The 19,597-nt window shown below is 49.3% G+C and overlaps 1 protein-coding gene across 2 annotated transcripts in view; it reads right to left on the bottom strand.

Moving 5' to 3' along the window:
* Positions 1-19,597, bottom strand: part of LOC147682144 (uncharacterized) — a 248,788-nt gene that overhangs the window by 93,782 nt on the left and 135,409 nt on the right. For both annotated transcript variants that reach the window (XM_086943557.1, XM_086943558.1), the window contains exon 6: positions 1,051-1,121. In XM_086943557.1, coding sequence (XP_086799683.1) covers positions 1,051-1,121 — 71 coding nt within the window. The remainder of the gene's footprint in view (positions 1-1,050; positions 1,122-19,597) is intronic.

Here is a 19,597-nt window from a genome sequence, read left to right on the forward strand (position 1 = left end):
ATTGTTCATTAATAAAGATGTAGAATCCACAATACTTTTTAATCAATTACCATTCCATTGCTTGGAAATAGAATGAGGGAGGGTTGTTTGGAGTTCAATGAAGTTAACTATTGTGGAGAACAAAGATTCTATTTAATTTACATTCTCCTTCTAAGGTTCTTCTAGCTTTGAACACAATCATAATTTTATTCCTCATAGAGAAGCAGAAGAAATAAGCAACGAAGTGAATAAATCAAAAAAAGATATCTAAGCTGCCACACTGATTCTGCAAGAGCTGCAATAAAAATAAATAAATAATACCCACATGTTTACATGTCACATATTTGGATGCGAGATTTCCTAAAAGCACAAGAAAGATGTATCAGACTACTGTTGTGCCAAAATGCATTACTAAAGACTGTACGGCCACAGCCTCAAACGAAAGATCAGAGTATTGTGTGTGCTTTAGGTGTGGCAATAATCACCACTATTTTCATTAGGGAACAAAGAATAAGGGACAAGAAAAAGCCCCTCTATTGAACACTAGAGAAGCATAAGGGGCCCTGCCATGGGAATTAATTCATTCAAGAAAAGCAAAACCCTTTCTTAGGACAGGTTAGTCAGGAAATAATACAAACTCCACCAAATTGTCACACAGTAGTTTCTTTGAGAGTGGGATGATCTTCCACTGCAAATCTAGATATCTCTGCCTCTAGAAACTCCAGGTCAGACATGGGCATAACACTGAAGCTTCAAAAAGTGTTAACTGCGGAGCCAGTACCCACTGGTAAATGGGCCCTGTTCCTTGCCGTTGAGATTGGGTTCCTCTAGCACCAACTCAAAAAACATAAAAACATGCCATCGTGAAGCAACTTAAGCATTTTACAGTGTCAGAAACAAACCATTTCTAAGGGAAATTTACGAATTAGAAATGTAGAAATCACACAATCGTCCTGATGTCATGTTTCCAATACAATTGAAATAAAATCTGAAAGGTTAAACAGTAAGACATTGTACTGCATATAATCAAACAGAACAAGGAGTAAAATCCTTTAATCGATTTAGACTCACCCACTTCCTCAGTAGAGAAAAGACCAAGAGCATGCGTACTGTCCACCCACTGCAACCTGAATTCACTCTTTCTGAAACAGGTTTAAAGAAAAATAAGATTATACTAAGTTGTGCATTAGCTAAATTGCACATTCTTTATACTATATTGTAAGTAATATAAAACACTTAAAAAAATATACAACTGTTCTCAACAAAGGCTTGGATTACTTACCAATCATCTTCATATATAGGATTCGCTCTTCCTTGTGCCAGCCTTCGCCCTTGCTAAATTAAATAATTTGCTATGGCATCTTTCTGGTTAAGAGTCCCATTTGTGGCTGTAAACCCACAGCATAACACACCAGCATCGCTTTCTAATAGGCCGCACTTACTTAATGGGACTATTACCAATGGCTCTGAAACTGTATTTTAAGGGACTATTAGCAATGGCTCTGAAACTGAATCAGTACACAGAGATCAAACAAGAACCAAAGAGAAAACCCTTTCCCCCAAAGTCCACAGACACTTTGTCAACTAGTAATGACTGACAGGGGGGAAACAAATGTAGTATCAGTACCCAACACTACTAATATCTGCAAGAGACACCCACCCTGCTTCATCCACAGATGCCGACAAGAACCTGGAAGACCTACCCTAAACAGCAAAGTGGAGTAAGAGACCTCTCTTGCCCCTGCAACCCTCCTCGTCCCCGCATTGGCAGTTGCAAAGTTTACAAACTGCCTCACTACCTTATTCATGCCAAAGGAAGCAGATCAAGAGGAAAATAGGTTAGCTAGGAGACAAAGCAAAAAAGCAAGTCCTCAACATCATTAGCAGGAGATAAATAGAGTGTTGGCAAAGCAATGTGTTTCCCAGCACACCAGAAAAAAGGGGAGAGGTGTGATCACCTTCATGGTATTATGTAATATCTGCTATAACTTGTGGGTGCACTATATTATGTCTTTGCACAAACATCAAGCTTGTTCTATAGCGGACATCAAGTTCAGCCAAAGAGCAGAGCTGAGGCGCCTAAACAGTACAGCACAACCAATTTGAACTTAGATGTGCAGTTTCCAATAATCAACCACATTTTTCTGCCTCTCAACATCTGCAAGTCCAGAATTTGCAAGCAAGTCCTTTGCTAAATAACATTTACTTTCATCCTAATTCAGTAAATGAAAAAAGATTTAACAGATTGTGAAAATATGTGAGCCTCTATTATTCAGTTACAAAGATGCACAAATTGTTTCGACAGGGAATTTTAGCCTTAACTTCTTTTGTCAGTGAGGCTGTTTAATTGATGCATATTGGACAATTCCAAATAGATATATCTATCTTCATGTGCAAAGAAAATATTGTGGGGGAGAACAATTTCTTGGTATTCTATATAAAGTGAACTTGGATGCCCATTGTGGTCAAACTGTACCATGTGTATCCATAGATTTTACAAACATTATCCTTTAACAAAGCAGCCCTCTACTAGACTTCAAGAGCCAAGAAGACCACGTTACAAAATGAAGTACATCAAGCTGGGGTTTTAAAAAGGTAACATCCTGAATTGAGGTGGATGAAATAGATGTACTCTAGAAAGAATTAGGTGGGCTATCGATTTGCAATAAAATATGATCGAATGGATAGATTGTTTCAGCGTAGAGGCCCTATCATAAGCGTAGAAATATTTAGCAGTCCAAAAGAGAGCATTAGCCTATGTGACCTTACAATCATGACTCTGGAAAAGACTTTAATATCTCAGAAAATCATTTTCTCCATAAAGAAAAGGCAAGTTGTTTCCAGTTATCTTGGTTTTCAGCTTTGCTAAAGACCAAAATACAAGTTTTCAACAGAAATCTAAGAGCTGTCAAAACATTTATGATCAAGCCAAGCGTTTCAATTGTATTTCTTTAAAGTCTATAAGAAGTCTTACAAGAAGCATTTTTAGAAAGCACTGAGGAAACAAATGGACAAACAATGGTCCACATTTTATGAGATCTGTGAAGATTAAGAGGCAAAACAGTTTGGCTCCTTTATTAATGCACTGCACAAATAAAGAACCCTGCACCAAGCCAAGGATCTCCTCTAGCGTGATGGATTACAAACATCAAATACACTACTATTATAAAGTAAGAACTGGGAATCTTTGAGGCGGGTAAACTCGGGAACCACAGCGCCAATCCAAACACCCAATACATCATTGGAATTGGCAGGGTCTGCAGAGTGACATAGGCTATATACCCCCCAAAAAATATACGTTGTTTAAAAATATACCTTACAAAAAAAAGTAGTCCCTTGGAAGTAGCGCTAACGTGTGCGCTAACGTGCTGACATCATCAGGAGCGCGAGGAGGATACTACCATTGCTGTTGTTTTGTGTTGTCCTCTGGGCGCTGCTTGCTGACCCCCCCTCGGCGCTTTACAATGGATGTACTCTCTGACTTGGATCCCCTGACTGGATGGAAAGTTACGGTAGGCGTCCACTGTCATATTCGTGTTTCTGTTTACGCGCAACCACCTTAAAAACGGCGCTTAAGTTCCTGTTCGGACGTGAAACTGAGCGTTTGGTGCCACGGCAAGCAGCTCGCCAAATACATCGCCGATGGGAGGAATGCGGGGGTTATTATTTACGTCTTCCATGACAGCCCATGGGCTGCAGTCAGGGCTCGGAGCATGATGTTCTGTTGCTCCCTTGAAAACATGTTTGTAAGTAAGAGCAACTTTCCAACCTTGCGAACAGAGGAAGTGCTAACGCAGAGCAGTCCCGCTGCCTTTGTTACAAGGTGGAAAGTTATAGTTTGTCTCTGGAGTAGCGGTGACCTCGTGCGTCCGTAAATGCCGCTCTGTTGGTTGTGTCAGTACCGCATCATGGCAAGTGGGAGTAGATTACCATTTCTGTTTGTTTCCTGGCTTTCTTATAGTTGTGGTTTTGCATGTCCTAATGTAAAACGGGAACGGGAACTACAACCCCCAAAATACAACTTTTAACAAAATGACCGAACTACTCACGTGCGCCAGGTGAAAACATGGGCTCCGTCTGCGTAATAATTTACAGTTCGTGGTATTTTTCATTGTTTGGGACAGTTATGCTGTGCACATTGCTTTCTGTTGATGGTTCAAAGGCTGCCAGCCAGAGGCGCAACTAGAGCCAAATTTCGGGGGTGGGGGGTGGGGAGGGGGGCTAAGAAAAAATTTCAGGGAGGAAAAGTAACGCGGCGTTCAGAGGGAGGAGCGCAGAAAACAGCGGCGGCAACAGTGGGGCTGTGGCGCTGAGACGGCGCGGAACCGACACCGGGTTCACTGAAATGTGCGGAGCCGTGGGGAGGAAAACTAATGCGGCGTTCGGCGGGAGGAGCGCGGAAGAGAGCGGTGGCGACAGTGGGGCTGAGTCGGCCCTCGAGGAAGACGCGAGGTAAGCGACGCCGCTCGTGTAAAAAGGCTATTTTGACCGATCTACACAAACCTGACAGCAGAGACCATAAATAACTGAGTACACATATTCAAGGGCAGTTTGTCGTGTGTGGTGCACGTTTATTAATACTCCAAGTCGCCGTCTGTTGCAGGCCAGAGTGGAGGATGCAGCCTCATTGGGGATTGAATGCAGTGACGTTTAGAGTTGTGCTGTGCGCCCCAGGCGCTGATTACTCTTGAGATGGTGTGTTGTCCTGACAGCAGAGACCATAAATAACTGAGTACACATATTCGAGGGCAATTTGTCGTGTGTGATGCACGTTTATTAATACTCCAAGTCGCCGTCTGTTGCAGGCCAGAGTGGAGGATGCAGCCTCATTGGGGATTGGTAACTCCTAACGTGGTGTCAGAGAGAGTGTGGAACCAATAGTTGTCTTTCCGTTCGCACCTTCTATGAGCCGACAAGCACACAGTAGGATGACGCGAGGTAAGGGAGTTCCTGCTACCTGGAAGCCTCATTGCCCCCGGACAACGTCAGGACGGGCTGCTAGTGTGTGTGTGTGTATATATATATATATATATATATATATATATATATATATATATTCTTTTTTTCTCCAAACAATGCACAATAGCCACGTGTGTGCCCATGAACCAAACATCCATTTGGCTCAAAAAATAATGAGACAAATAAAATCAATAAGACATTAAATCCTCAGATGCTTTAGGTTTATAGAACATAATAAACTACAAAAACAAATTGAGTTAGTTTAGAAACCAGATAAAGTGTGACCTTTTAACAACCATAATATACTGAAAACAAACTAATTTGCAGAAAAAAAATCACTAAGAGCTCTTGGTTTGGTAACTGACGTTTCACCCTCGTCATTTCTTAGACACCAATAGTGCCCAGGGCTCTTAAAACACTGAATCAACTGTCTCTCAAAAAAAGAGAGACTTGTAGCCGAGGCAACGTGGATGGAAAGAAAGCACACCGCCGTGTGCTTGCTGCTAACTGTACAAGAATACGGCTTTGAAATAACTCAGCATAACACTGTTTACTTTTAGCACGGAGAGTCAGAAAATAGCAAAAACTTCCTCAGGCACTGCAAAGCAAGGTCCGGATATCAGCAGTGGAAGGAAGGTAGCGGTGGAGCGAACTTCTAGCTATTGCTTTTCACATTATTGTATGACACTGCATGATCGCTTTTATTATTTATTCCAGGGACTTTGCTTTCGCATTGAAAATAATAAACCGATTAAAAAAAGTATTAAAAATTTCAGTGCGGGAAACTCTCAAACACAAAGAAAATCTGCCCGATTGGGAGCATGAAACAGAGACAGTCAAGAAAGCCATCAAATCATGAGCAAGGGGCGGGCACAAGGTTGGCTCTAAGTCCTTATTGACTACAATAAGTCTGTTGCCAATAACAGCTGAACCGGTCTGTTTGAGAGATGCAATAAAACAAAGCTTTCCTCGGTTGTCAGATTTCTATTAAATGTTTGCCCTCTGTACTTCCTTCTCCCTCCCTGAAACATAAGGCACCTCTTGGCTGCTTTTGAGAATGCTCTCAATGTTGATCAGGTACATACTTTGCTATAGCAGGAAAACGTCATCCAACAAACTGAAAAGGGAGGAAATAAAAGGTTGATTCCTCAAGCAGACACAAAGTAAAGCACAGACATCAGAATGTGCCTGTGGGAGACAGACTCTATGCAAGGGTTCACCATTACAAGTTACCTGGGCACGCAGAAATCATGGACCGCAACATTGACTCAGTAACATACGCTTCAATCTCACTTCAAATAGTATAGGTACAGCATGGGACGCAGAATAAGTTGTAGCGGTACAAAAGGGGGTGGTGATGGATGGAGCATCTGAATCAAACAAACACTCACACCCAGTCAAAAGATCTGGGTTTAATCCATCACCGTTCTTTAGCCCACTCTGCCACCCGAGTTCAGACATGGCTATATGCAAATCAGTCTGACCCTGTGCCTCATGGGAACAGTCCAGCCCGAACTGCCAAGCCATATCTTCCCTGGACCGGAAACAAGCTTCCGAGGACCGGTTTCTGGCATTCCAGCCGTCTTCAGCCCGGCTTGCTTGAATCCAGTGGCCAAGTGAGCAAGGGACTCACGTCTGAGCATACCCTGCCACACTTGTGGCGTACAAAAATGGTACAAAAGGGGGTGGTGATGGACGGAGCATAAAAAAATGAAATATAGCCAGTGCTTGAAATGGAAAAACTTGTCCTGGGAACCCATACATTGGGGGCTAAGGTGTGGCAATAAAATGTAGGTTGTGGAGTCACAAGAGGCAGAATCATGAAAAGCAGTGTGACCATCAACGTATAAATTTATTTTTTTAAAACCTCAGCTGCAAAGAAATTGGCAGCAAGAGAAATGTGACAGAGGGTCTGCTTTGTCTTAATTGGTTGCATAGGCTGCATTTTAAAATATCCTATGGGGTTAAGGCACCTGCTGCAAACAGCTTAGAGTGCCCAGTAAATATCAGGTAGTGATGATAATGGTAAGATAACTCGTGTGGGTAATGCATTTACGGCAGAGATCTGCGATTTCTCTAATCACAGTTTTGACTAAAAGTAGCATAGAGGGTTAATGTGTGCGGTAAAGCAAATCCTGTAACAAGCAGAAGACAGATGATTATTTTATGTAGACAGGCAAAAGGCCTACTGCTTTTGACACATTTTTCTTACTTGAAGTTCATAAATTGCAATCCTTTTAATATAGCACAGTAAGTTATGAACTGCCATCAAGGATTTGCATCCGAACTGCAAGGCATTAGGTTAGAACCTTATTGGTTTTTCTCAATCTGTTATTATAATCTGCTGCTACAGAGGTCTTTTTTGGGTAGTAATAAATTAATACAGACGACCCCAAGCATTGCGCTACGTTTTTAATCTGGACTCTGTGTTTCTCTCGGTCATGCACTCTAAATATATAATCAATACCATTAAAGACAAAGTGTGCCTGGTAAACCATGAAACTTCAATGTCTTATGATGTGACAAACTACAATTTACACACATGTATGATTTAGTGTTAATGTAGAATGGGGCATATGATGTAAATGTGTGCGTTCTTTATTGAATGGGAGATTTAGTATTGCCTGCTGTACTTCAGGCTTAAATCCTAACACCCTTAATCATGCGTGTCTGCGTAATAGGATGCTGGTGTTAATAGCCCAAGCTGTGGTGTCGGCTGCTTCTAGTGCAGGTTTGAATAGAATTGTTAGTAATAGGTTTACCTTTATTGACCCCTTTTCTATGCTCCTCTGGGAGGTGTTGGAGGAGCCCCTCTATTTCGTCCCAGTGGGCGATGTCATACCTGGCTAACAAAGCCTGTCTATAGGCTATACACCAAGAATTAGCTGTTTGTGCAGCAACTCTTTAACCAGAGTCATCTATGAGCTTGGACTCCTTTTCTGGAGGTGGTGCATCTCCAGTTGTTTGGGAGTTAGCTCTTTTCCTTGAATTTGACACTAACAAAAGAGTCCGGGATTTGTTGACCATTAATGAAAATGGGGTCCGATGGTGATGCCTTGTATTTTTAGTCAATGCGTGGAGTAAATTATCCTTGCTTTGACTGGATCTTTAAAAAATTAGTCTTAATGACGTGTCATACCTTGAGTAAAGTCAAGTATTGTGCCCCTCTCTCTGGATTAGACAAAGTCTAAAACAGAAAATCTTCCTCTATTGAGTATAAAGAGGAACTTGATGGAATGTGGCTGCATGTGCTATATGATTCGGATAAGCAGAAGCATCATCAACTGGTGATAGACGAGTGGGATATAAATAAGGTCAGTGTCTGCTCGAGGCTCAATACCATATACATCCCAAGGATCCCCTGGCTGTGTATCATCTGGGATGTCCTGATCTTCCTCTACTGTAGATAGAGGAGATATGCTACCTGCCTTAGACAAATGTGGTGAGTGAAGTGGTGGAGGAGGAGTTTGTGGTATTGGTGAAGTGGGAATAGGAATGTTCAATTGACTAGTTACAGTTTTCTTTTTCCTCTTCTTTACAGGTTGAACAGGAATGTCCAATGCCGCTTCAAAACTCAACTGCTTCTTAGAAGTCTGTTTTGGTGGTTGTATCATTATTTGCTTAGGTCCAGGCTGAATTTGCAGTCTTTTTTTGTTTCAGATCGAGCTTTTGATAAAATTGCTTAAGAATTGGCTCTGGAGGATATTTCGGACCGAAAACTAAGCATTTTGCTGGTGGAAACTTTATTTTCGACAAGGGAATATTCGGTTCCGAAACGAAGTCGAGATCGAAGATCAAGGTGTTGCAGCCTCGGAATGAAAGGAGGTGGAGGCTCCTGCTGTAGGCTGAACTTTTGGAGACAAGCCGCAGGGTGTGGCTTCCAAGTCATGTTTTTGATGCGCTCCCTGGAATGCCTCCCGTGGCTGCCCGGGAGCAAGTTTTTCGGTGGATACCGATGGTTTAGGCTTAGGATGTATGTATGTATATGTATGTATAGGCATTTATATAGCGCACTACTTACCCGGAGGGTCCCAAGGCACTTCGACCGCTGCGAAACCCTTCCTGGCTTCCCTGAGAGATGGTCCCTTAATGGGTATCTCCAGGGTGAGACCAGGCATCCCCGGCGGTCTGGTGGGGCCGTTAGTGAAGATGAGGCAAGCTAATGCCCAGAGTTGCCGCAGCTGAAGCTTCTTCCTCCTCTTCCTGTCGACCTAAGAGGTCTGTGACATTGTTCGCTTATATGACCTGCATTTCCGGTCATCTCGCAAGTCGGTCCCGAAGAGTCTTTTTGGACCGAAAGGGTTTGCAGGCCTCACAGGGGTCTACTCGATACTCAGGCGAGAGGCATTAGTTACAAACAGGATGTTGGTAGCTGTAAGGGGATTTGGAGTGACACTTTCGGACAGAAACAGAACAAGTGCATTCCATTAGCAAGTCATTCTCTGAGATCGTTGCAAAAAGAGAAGTTTTGCCCACGGGCCAAGGAAGCAAACCGAAGACCTGCTAAAGAAAGGGTGTATGGATTACAAAAGTATACTGATCCAAACAATACCATCTAAAGATATAGAGGAACTGAAGGGAACCTGAAGGAGTCTCGGACCAGAGGGCGAGATACTACAACCGAACAAGTCGGCGGAAAAAACAATCTGAAGATGGCGTCAATGACCGTATTACCAAGAGAAGATGCACAGCCTCGAAGAAAACTTCTTGGAACAAAAACAACTTGTAAACATCCGAGCCCAAAACTAGATGGCAGATTTATGCAAAACTGGTGTATGTACAGCAAATATGGCACGAACATAACTTTTAATTTTAAAAGCACCTGCTGTTTCCTTGCATGTCCAGCAGTTCTCAAGCAACAATCAAAATGTCAAAATAATGCAGGTGAGTAATGTTTCTGCTGGAGAGAGATCAAAGTTTTGTATAGTGGCTGTTTTACCTCATCATGAAGTAGGACAGAGGGATAATATGTCTGCTGTAAAGCATGTGTACCATGCAGATCAAAGAACGGTAATCCTCACTGTTCTGTGTAACATTTTCTATAGACTGATTTACACACATAAGATTCATAGCCTCTGTATAAGGTGTGTGCGATGTAAAGTGCTCTGTCACCCTAGGGTTGGTATGTGTAGCGCTATAAAGCAAAAGAAATGCATGTTGAGAGGGGCAGTGGAGAGACGAATGGCACTATGGGAAGGCGGTCAATCAACCAATCAGTACATTACTGAAGCGCTTTTCGTTACCTGCGAGGGTATCCAGGCGCTGGCAGGCAACAGTTGATTGGCCCAATAGACTGGGTGGTAGTGAGGGAAAGTGTGGAGAAGGAATCATGGAAGGAGGCGTGGGGGGGCTTGGAGGAGGGGGGGGGGGGGGGGAGAGATTGTCACACCTACAGATCCAGAGATGGATAATATGACCATGGACCTAATGCTATGCTAGTAGCGCCGATTCTGCCTACCCTGTTCTTCTTTGTCATTAGCGTCTATATGGTCGATCACTGAAAAGAGTTGGTTGGGTAGCTGCATTTTCTCAACAGAAACGCTAATTTGCATAGGAGCTATTGAGTATTTTGCTCTCAGTAGCCCAGTGTTAGGAGCGGCAGAAAATCCATTTCACTACAGAGCATGAAAATGAAAACAAAAAGATGACTATCTCCCGTGGGATCTTAAAAGTAAATGCGGCAGCCATATTGTAAAGTTGATAATCTATTACACTGAATTGCAGCATTACGAAAATTGCTAGTTATATAAACGTGTTGCTGCAGGGGGGCGGAGCTAGCCGGCGAGAAGAATGGCTGCCTAACCTCGCAGCTCCGCCGTGTGCAGCCCTAAAACATCCTTAACTATCCTTTCCAGCAGCGTTCTGGAATCAGCCCCTGGCCCCGCGACCTGCCTGGAGTGTGGGGGGCGGTCGGGCGCTCCAGCGGCGACGAGTGTGCGGCGCCATAGAGGCTCGAAAAAGTGCCGTGCATCAGAGGCACCAGGCCGCAAAGCCGCGGGCTGGAGTTAAGCAGGCGCCCGGGTGGCGTGACACGACGTGCGGCAGCGACCGACGCGAGGCATCGGTCTCCTGACCCCTCCCCCATCCGGAGCACCGGGGACACATTAGCAGCGGGACTGAGGCTGACGGCCGCCCCGCTTCCCCTCCGCAACAGAGTTCGGCGGTGCAGGTCCTGGGATACCTCCCCCCTCCTGCCAGACAGCTACAAGAGAGCGGGGAAGGAATACGCCCCCCCCCCCCCCCCCCTGTGGTAAAGCTGCTAGAGCATGGGTACTCATCGGTCGCATCGGTGGGGGCGGGGTCAGTGGGGGGTGGGGGCGGGGCTAGAGCAACAAAAAAAAAAACTTACCATGAGGTTGAACACAGGTCCCTGCAGCAGACGCCTTTGTCCACTGAGCTACAAGACCCGGCATACCTCTCTCTCTCCCCCCTCTCCCCCTCCATCCCGCAATATCTCTCTCTCTCTCTCTCTCTCTCTCTCTGCCTCCCTCCCTCCTTCCCTCATCTCCCTCTCTCCCTCCCCGTCTCCCTCTGTCTCACTCACTCTGACTGTATCACTCCCTCTCCCTCTCTCCTTCCCTCTACCTCCCTCTCCCTCTCTCCCTCCTCCCTCCCTCTCACATCCCTTCCCTCCCTCACCCTCCTTCCCCCACACCCCTCCCCCACTCCCCTACCCCCACTCCCCTCCCCACTCCCCTTCCCTCACTCCCCTTCCATCACTCCACTTCCCTCACTCCCCTTCCCCACACTCCCCTTCCCTACTCCCCTTCCCCACACCCCTTCCCTCACTCCCCTTCCCTCACTACCCTCCCTCCCCTCACTCCCTCCTCACCCTCACTCCCACCCTCCCCACACTCCCCTCCCCTCACTCACCCTCCCCTCACTCCCCTCCCCTCCCACCCCTCCCCTCACTCCCCTACACTCACTCCCCTTCCCTCACTCCCCTTACCCTCACAATCCCCTTCCCTCACTACCATCCCTCCCCTTCCCTCACTACCTCCCTCCCCTTCCACACTCCCTCCCTCACTCCCTCCCTCCCCATCCCTCACTCCCCTCCCTCCCTCCCTCCCTCCCTCCCTCACTCCCCCACATCCCTCCCTCACTCCCCTCACTCCCTTCCCTCACTCCCCTCACTCCCTTCCTTCCCTCACTCCCTTCCCTCACTCCCTTCCCTCACTCCCTTCCCCTCACTCCCTTCCCTCACTCCCTTCCTCACACTCCTTCTCTCCCTTCCCTTCCCTCCTACCCTTCCTCCCCTTCCCTTCCTCCCCATCCCTCCCTACCCTTCCTCCCCTTCCCTCCCTACCCTTCCTCCCCTTCCCTCCCTACCCTTCCTCCCCTTCCCTTCCTCCCCTTCCCTCCCTCTCCTCCCTCACCCCCTCCCCTCCTCACACCACCCTCACCTCACTCCCTCACTCCCCTTCCCTCCTCACTCCCCTTCCCTCCCTCACTCCCCTTCCCTCCCTCACTCCCCTTCCCTCCCTCACTACCCCTTCCCTCCCTCACTCCCCTTCCCTCACTCCCTTCCCTCACTCCCTTCCCTCCCTCCCTCACTACCCTTCCCTCACTCCCTTCCCTCACTCACTTCCCCTCACTCACTCCTAGCTCACTCCCTTCCCTCACTCCTTCCCTCACTCCCTCCCTCCCTTCCCACCCTCACTCCATTCCCTCACTCCCTTCTCTCCCTCACTCCATCTCTCACCTCACTCCATTCTCTCCCTCACTCCATTCTCTCCCTCACTCCATTCTCTCCCTCACTCCATTCTCTCCCTCACTCCCTTCTCTCCCTCACTCCCTTCTCTCCCTCACTCCCTTCCCTCCCTCACTCCCTTCTCTCCCTCACTCCCTTCCCTCCCTCACTCCCTTCCCTCACTCCCTTCCCTCCCTCCCTTCCCCCACTCCCCTTCCCCCACTCCCCTTCCCCCACTCCCCTTCCCTCACTCCCCTTCCTAACTCCCCTTCCCTCACTCCCCTTCCCTCACTCCCCTTCCCTCACTCCCCTTCCCTCACTCCCTCCCTCCCCTTCCCTCACTCCCCTTCCCCTCCTCACTCCCCTTCCCTCCCTCACTCCCCTTCCCTCACTCCCTTCCCTCCCCTCACTCCTCTTCCCTCACTCCCTTCCCTCACCACCTCCACTCACTTCCCTTCCCTCACTCACTCCCTTCCCTCCCTCCCTCACTCCCCCTTCCCTCACTCCCTTCTCTCCCTCACTTCCCTTCCCTCACTCCCTTCCCTCCCTCCTCTTCCCTCACTCCCTTCCCTCACTCCCTTCCCTCACTCCTTCCCTCACTCCCTTCCCTCACTCCCTTCCCTCACTCCCTTCCCTCACTCCCTTCCCTCACTCCCTTCCCTCACTCCCTTCCCTCACTCCCTTCCCTCACTCCCTTCCCTCACTCCCCTTCCCTCACTCCCCTTCCCTCACTCCCCTTCCCTCAATCCCTTCCCTCACTCCCTTCCCTCACTCCCTCCCTTTCCTTCCCTTCAAGTGCCCTATATCTTAAATGAACATAACATAGCCACCTCTTGATCTTTGGTGACATTGAATGGCGTGGTTTGAGCATATCATCTTGAAGCAGGTGGGGCAACTAGAGCCAAATTTCGGGGGGGGGGGGGGGGGGGGGGGGGGGGTGAGGGCTGAAAAATATTTGGGGGTGGGGGCTAATTCTTCCAGCCGTAACCAGAGTGGCTGTACGAAGGGGTAAACTCACAACAAAAGCCTAATTTACATTTAAATGGTCTTTTACTGACCTGTGAAGTACTCGGGGGCTGCAATTAGATGTCACCAGCCGCGAAGCTGTGTCAGCCCGGGCTGACACACACGAGGGGGAGGGGGGTGGGGGGGGTATGAATCCGATGAGCCCAGTGGGTGTTGCGCGCCTGTCTTGAAGGCCCACCACCATCAGTGATTGTCTTAAGCAGAACTCGCCCTGAGAAGAGTGGATAGAGACCAGAGACCGGAAGGGACAGAAAGAAGGGACAGAAATATTGTCTGCTGCTGAACAGATTGTTTGTCTGCAGGCTGAAGAAGAGTGCATGACAAACTGCAAGGGATTTCCATTGGCCGCAAAGAAAAGAGTTGTCTTCACTATTTTTTAGAAGGAAACAGATTTTTGAGTCTTGCTTTGGAGTCAAGGATTCTCAGTGTTTGGCATTCAACAGCCGAATATGCAAGAGAACTTAAAAAACAGATATTAAATATTTATATCTAAAAAAAGTCCTCTGCTTGTCGACTTAATACTACCTGGCAATCAATGAGCAATTGTGTATCATGTTCTTCTCCACAACAATGTATTATGGAGGAGAGAGAAATGCAGCTAGGACACTGTCTCTGTCACTGTCACGGGCTGTCTTTGTCTGAGGCTACTTCCCCAGTCAGCTTCCCCAGCGCGCACAGACACACAGCCCCCACCCGAGCACTTCACAGCACTTCCAGGTCTTTAAAAAGACCATTTGCATATACATTCTCCTCCTATTGGCGCCCCTGCAGCTCCACTCTGGCCTCGCTCGATTGAATCGGCGGGCCCCCACAGAGCAGCAGAGTGTTTGCAGACACTTTGAAAACAGGGGTAGGATGTCTCATGGTCCGCGGGCCGCCACGGAAGGCTTGCCGGGCCGCCACCGGCCCGCGGGCCGTACTATGAGTACCCGTGTGCTAGAGCCACAATAATGCGGTGGGCTGGTCTGGGGGGCCCCTACATGTGAACGACAACGACCTGTCTTCGGCTGGATCATTGCCTCCTTTCTGAGCTCGGCGACTGCGGTGCTGAGGGTACGGGTCATCAGCGCGGGAGCTCCTGATATTGCGCCTGGAGGTGGGTGCATTTTCTGGTTGACACGAGGCGTATCCCCTGATCGGCGAGGCCCCCCTGTCTCACCCAGTTGGCCCTTCACAACCGGTGCCAGCTTGACTATCCCTCCGGAAGTTCCTGCTTGGTGCCCATATCACACAACTCACGGGACCCCGGCCGGGGGGTGACTGGAGGTGAGGAGCAGCCTGCAGGCGCTATATCCTTGTGCGTCGTCGCCCGGAGGGCTACCTTGCCGATCCTACGCGTTGGTGCGGCCTGCAGGAGTGAGGAGTGGCAACATGGGCAAGGGCGATAGAACTCAAAGTAAGCTGCCCTTCTCGCAGAAGCGTCTGTTGCAGCAGAGCCCGGTAGCTGAGGGTGGCCAGACGGAACGCTTAGTGGAGGCTCCGAGTGTGGACACAGACTTAAAGACTATGCTGCTCTCTATGGAACAGGGTATTCAATCCAGCATCTCGGCCCTGGGGTCCAAGATCGATGCGATGTCCTATAGGATGGATCGGATGGCAGAGCGGCTGGATAAACACGCCGAGAGGCATGATATGGCAGAACGCAGAATGACGGAAGTGGAGGAGGCGCAAACTGATCTAGACACGGCGCAGAAGAAGATGGAACGGATGATGCAGACATTGCAAGATAAAACCGAGGATTTGGAAGCACGTTCTCGGCGTTGTAACCTGCGCATCACGGGCCTTCCGGAGACTACAGCGACGGGCCCTATGGAGCGCTTTGTGGAACAGCTCCTCGTGAAACTTCTTGGCGACGGAGTGTTCTCCCACATGTTTACGGTGGAGAGAGCACATAGGTCGCTGGCGCCCAAGCCGCAGCCTGGGGCGCCCCCCCGCCCTATTATAGCGAAACTTCTCAACTATAGGGACAGGGACACTGCACTCCGTCTGGCACGCACAAAACAAAACCTACAATACGAGGGGTCAGCTATCTCCCTGTATCCGGATTTTATGGCTAAGGTGCAGGAGGAGCGGAAACAATTCCTTCCACATAAAAAACGCCTGAGGGAGACGGGTCTGGACTACGCACTGCTATATCCGGCTAAGTTACGGGTCAACAAAGGAGGCCATTCTCACATCTTTACGGATCCTAAAGTGCTGCAGCAGGCGATGAAGCGGTGATCGAAGGAAGCTAAGGGAAGCTCAGACAAGCATCAAGAGGGCGAAGACCGCGACAGCCGCTTAGATGAACAAGACTGAACTCTGTCGGGCTGGGTGGCCCTGCTGCCCGCCGGGTCTTTGGGGAGTGGACTCCGGATTCGTTCTCGATGTGGCCCACTTCAGGTGGGGTGAAGGACAACACGGTACATCTCCTGAGGACTGCAGGTCAAACAGATAAGTGGTGGGGAGGGGGAGGGGTGTGTGGGAGGAGGGGCGGTTAGGATCGCGACTTCTGCGCCCCCCCCCCACCTGTCCAGGCGCCTGTTGGGGCACGTCGCATGATTTATTCTAGTAGATGTTGGGGGCCGGCGGAACTGAGCCTGGGAACATTTGCTGCTTAAGGACCTGGACATGTATCTCGCGGGGGCACTGTGACACTGCTTATTGTTAAGGTGTTGAATGTTGCACTGACCGAGGGCTTATGTGCACGGCGGGGGCGGGGAGAAAGGCTAACGAGCGCTCTGAGACATAGGCAGAGACTATGACATTTGGCTACCTAGGCCCCGCGTGTTTAGCACACTGTTTTGTTGGTTAACTCTAGTTGAGGTGGGATCACTGGGGAGTGGGGTGGGTACAACACTGTCGGACCGGGTTGGGGTGGGTCTGCTGTGGAGGGAGAGGAATGCTTGGGGGTTTGCTGTTTCCGGGTTGGGAGGGCAGGGTGGGAGGTAGGGGAGGAGGGGGGCTGTTTCCTGAATGTTCGCTGCACCCTTTAATTGCTGCGTGTGATGTTGGTGACATGAAAGTACTGTGCTATTATGTGCCCTCAATTTACTCCGATGGCTAGTGCCCAGGTGACTAACTTGAATAATCCTCCTGATACCCTCAGAGTGCTGACCTGGAACGTCCGGGGTCTTAATGACCACAGGAAACTGAGGAAAGTACTCCACTATCTACAAAGACATCAGATAGACCTGGCCCTCATTCAAGAAACCCACTTGCCACTCACGAGCGGGATACTACGGCACAGGGGTCTGTTGGGCAACTCTACAGCGGCAGGCTACACTACACACTCTAGGGGCGTCTTGACGTGGGTGAACCCCCGCTCCAAATTGGCCCTCCGTCCACTTAAGGCAGATCCCGAGGGCCGCTACCTAATCTCGAGGTGCGAGGGTAGGGGCCATGACTTAATAGTGGTAAATGTATATGGCCCGAACTATGACTCCCCCGATTTCTATGCCCGCTTGGCCCTTTGTTGTAGAACAAACGCCTCGGCGCACATGCTTTGGGAGGGCGATTTTAACCTAGTCCTAGACCCCGGGTTGGATAGATCTTCTGGTCCCGCGCGAAAGCCAGCTGCAGCAGCGGTGACCCTACAGGCAGAGCTGCTGACTTTAGATCTAGTGGATGTCTGGAGGAGCCGGAATGCGAGCAGGGGTGGGTTCACACACTACTCTTCCTTTCATGACGTGCATACCAGGATTGATTACTGGTTGGCCTCTCACTCCATCGCCAGCCAAATTGTGCAATGCTCCGTGCTCACGCGAACACTGTCAGACCACTCCTCTGTTCTGCTAGTCCTGCCGACGCCGAACCGCAAGATCCCCCGTTCACCTGGCGCTTCCCTCCATATGCCCTACTGGACGATACCTTTAGAGGGGAACTGGCGGAGGAAATAGACGTCTTCTTTGAAAAGAACCTAGGCTCGGTAGATAACTTCCACACGATATGGGAGGCCTTCAAGGTCTTTATCCGCGGGATAGCCATGGCCAAACATTCCAGCGTGCTGAAGGCCATACGACAGCGGCTACGCACCTTGGAATCCCAACTATCGGACCTGGAGATGAGACTCCTGACTGACCCTGACCCCACTTTGGTGGATAGGCAGCGCTCCCTAATCTCGGAATTCAATGAAGAGGCGGACAGGGAGGTCTGTTACATGGGGAAATACGCCTCGGTGAGGACTTGCGGTGAGAGTGAGCGTCCTAGCTCACTGTTAGCCAGATTACTGCGTGACGACAAAAAGACCCCCCCGAGTGGTGGAGCTTGAGACTCCGGGAGGACATATAGTCACGGCGGAAGCGGACTGTCACGGGTCTGACTGTCAAGAGACACCTGAGTATAAAGACTGGTGGTGCGCCACCCCCCTTTCACCTTGCGTCTTGTCTCAACAGCCGCCGACTTCTACGTGGCATGAGGAAGAAGGAGACCCCGACACGGAATGGCCATCAGGGGTGAATGTATACGGCTCCTTTAAGGCCGATGGCTGGGATTGTGGAGTCACGCCCCTAGTGACGACAAAAGCAGGGAGCACGGCATCGAGGACGGACGGCGTTTCCCCCGCGGAGGAGATCGAGGAGGAGAGCAGCGCGGAACCAGGTCAAGGAAGAGAAGCAGACGGAAACGACAAGCCAGGAGGCCAACGGTCGGACGAGTCGCCCTGCCACGCGCCCACGGGAGGAGCGTGGCTTAAAGAGGTACGGGGCCGGGTCGCGGGTTGGGTTGGGAGGCGGAGACAGCCCCCGGTGTAAAACTTCCTGCAACTAAACCCTTCCTTGAGCACGAGCACCTTCCGTCACTCCCGTAGTTAACTGGAGCACTTCACGGGGTTTGCGTGTCCTTCACTCCCGGTCCTTGTGTGTTTCCACCCAGAGTGCAGGCAGTAATCCGCCTTCTCTTGATTTCCTTTTCTTTCCGGTTCCACGTGGGATCCTGTTATTGAGACGCATCAAGACAAAGACTTCCACGACCAGAAGGCACCGCGGCATTCAGCGTTACCCAGAGACTAAAGACTCTAGGCATTCAGCGTTACCCAGAGACTAAAGACTCTAGGCATTCAGCGTTACCCAGAGACTAAAAGACTCTATACCTTTTCATGAAGAAAACGTATATATCAATAAAGCCCTCCTTTAAACCTTTAATCAAGGCCCCAGTGTTTCTCTTTGAGCCGGCCCCTCCCGCTCCAGTGGTCGAACCTCCAATCCTCCCTGAGCCCCCGGGACACGGACATTCTCTCTACATTCCGCGACTATTATTCGGACTTGTACACTACCAAGACGCACAATCTAGAGGCTGACATAGATTACTTGGAACATATACAACTACCATTCTTGGCGCAATCAGACAGAGAGTTTCTCATGTCATCGATTCAAGCAGACGAGCTCTCTGAGGCCCTAGCTTCCATGCGTGTCCACAGCGCTCCCGGGATCGATGGATTGACAGTAGGCTTCTATAAGGCTTTCAAGGACAAACTTTTCCCACACCTGTTGTCCTTGTTTGACGAGGTATGCGAAGAGGGCAGCATGCCCAGCACTATGAGGGAGGCCCTCTTGGTCACCATATTGAAGCCGGGCAAGCCCCCTGGTGTCTGCAGTTCATACAGACCGATTTCGCTCCTAAATGTGGACGCTAAACTTTACGCCAAGGTCCTGGCTACCCGACTGGCCCTTGTTGCGCCGGAGGTAGTTGCCCCAGAACAATCCGGTTTTATACCGGGGCGGAACCTGTCCTATAACATACGCACGGTACTGGGCACCATGCAGCAGGTGCGCCAGGATGCGAAGGCTGTCGTAATCTTCCTAGACATGGAGAAGGCGTTCGATTCCGTTGAATGGCCTTTCATGCTGAGGGTTTTGCGTCGCATGGGGCTGGGTGAGCAGTACTTGCAAATGATAGGCGCCCTGTACTGGAGACCGGTGGCTCGGGTGCGGCTAGGAGATCAGGTCTCAGACCCTTTTCCCACCA

Source organism: Lissotriton vulgaris, chromosome 11, assembly GCF_964263255.1.
Source record: "Lissotriton vulgaris chromosome 11, aLisVul1.2, whole genome shotgun sequence".
NCBI classification, from domain to species: domain Eukaryota; kingdom Metazoa; phylum Chordata; class Amphibia; order Caudata; family Salamandridae; genus Lissotriton; species Lissotriton vulgaris.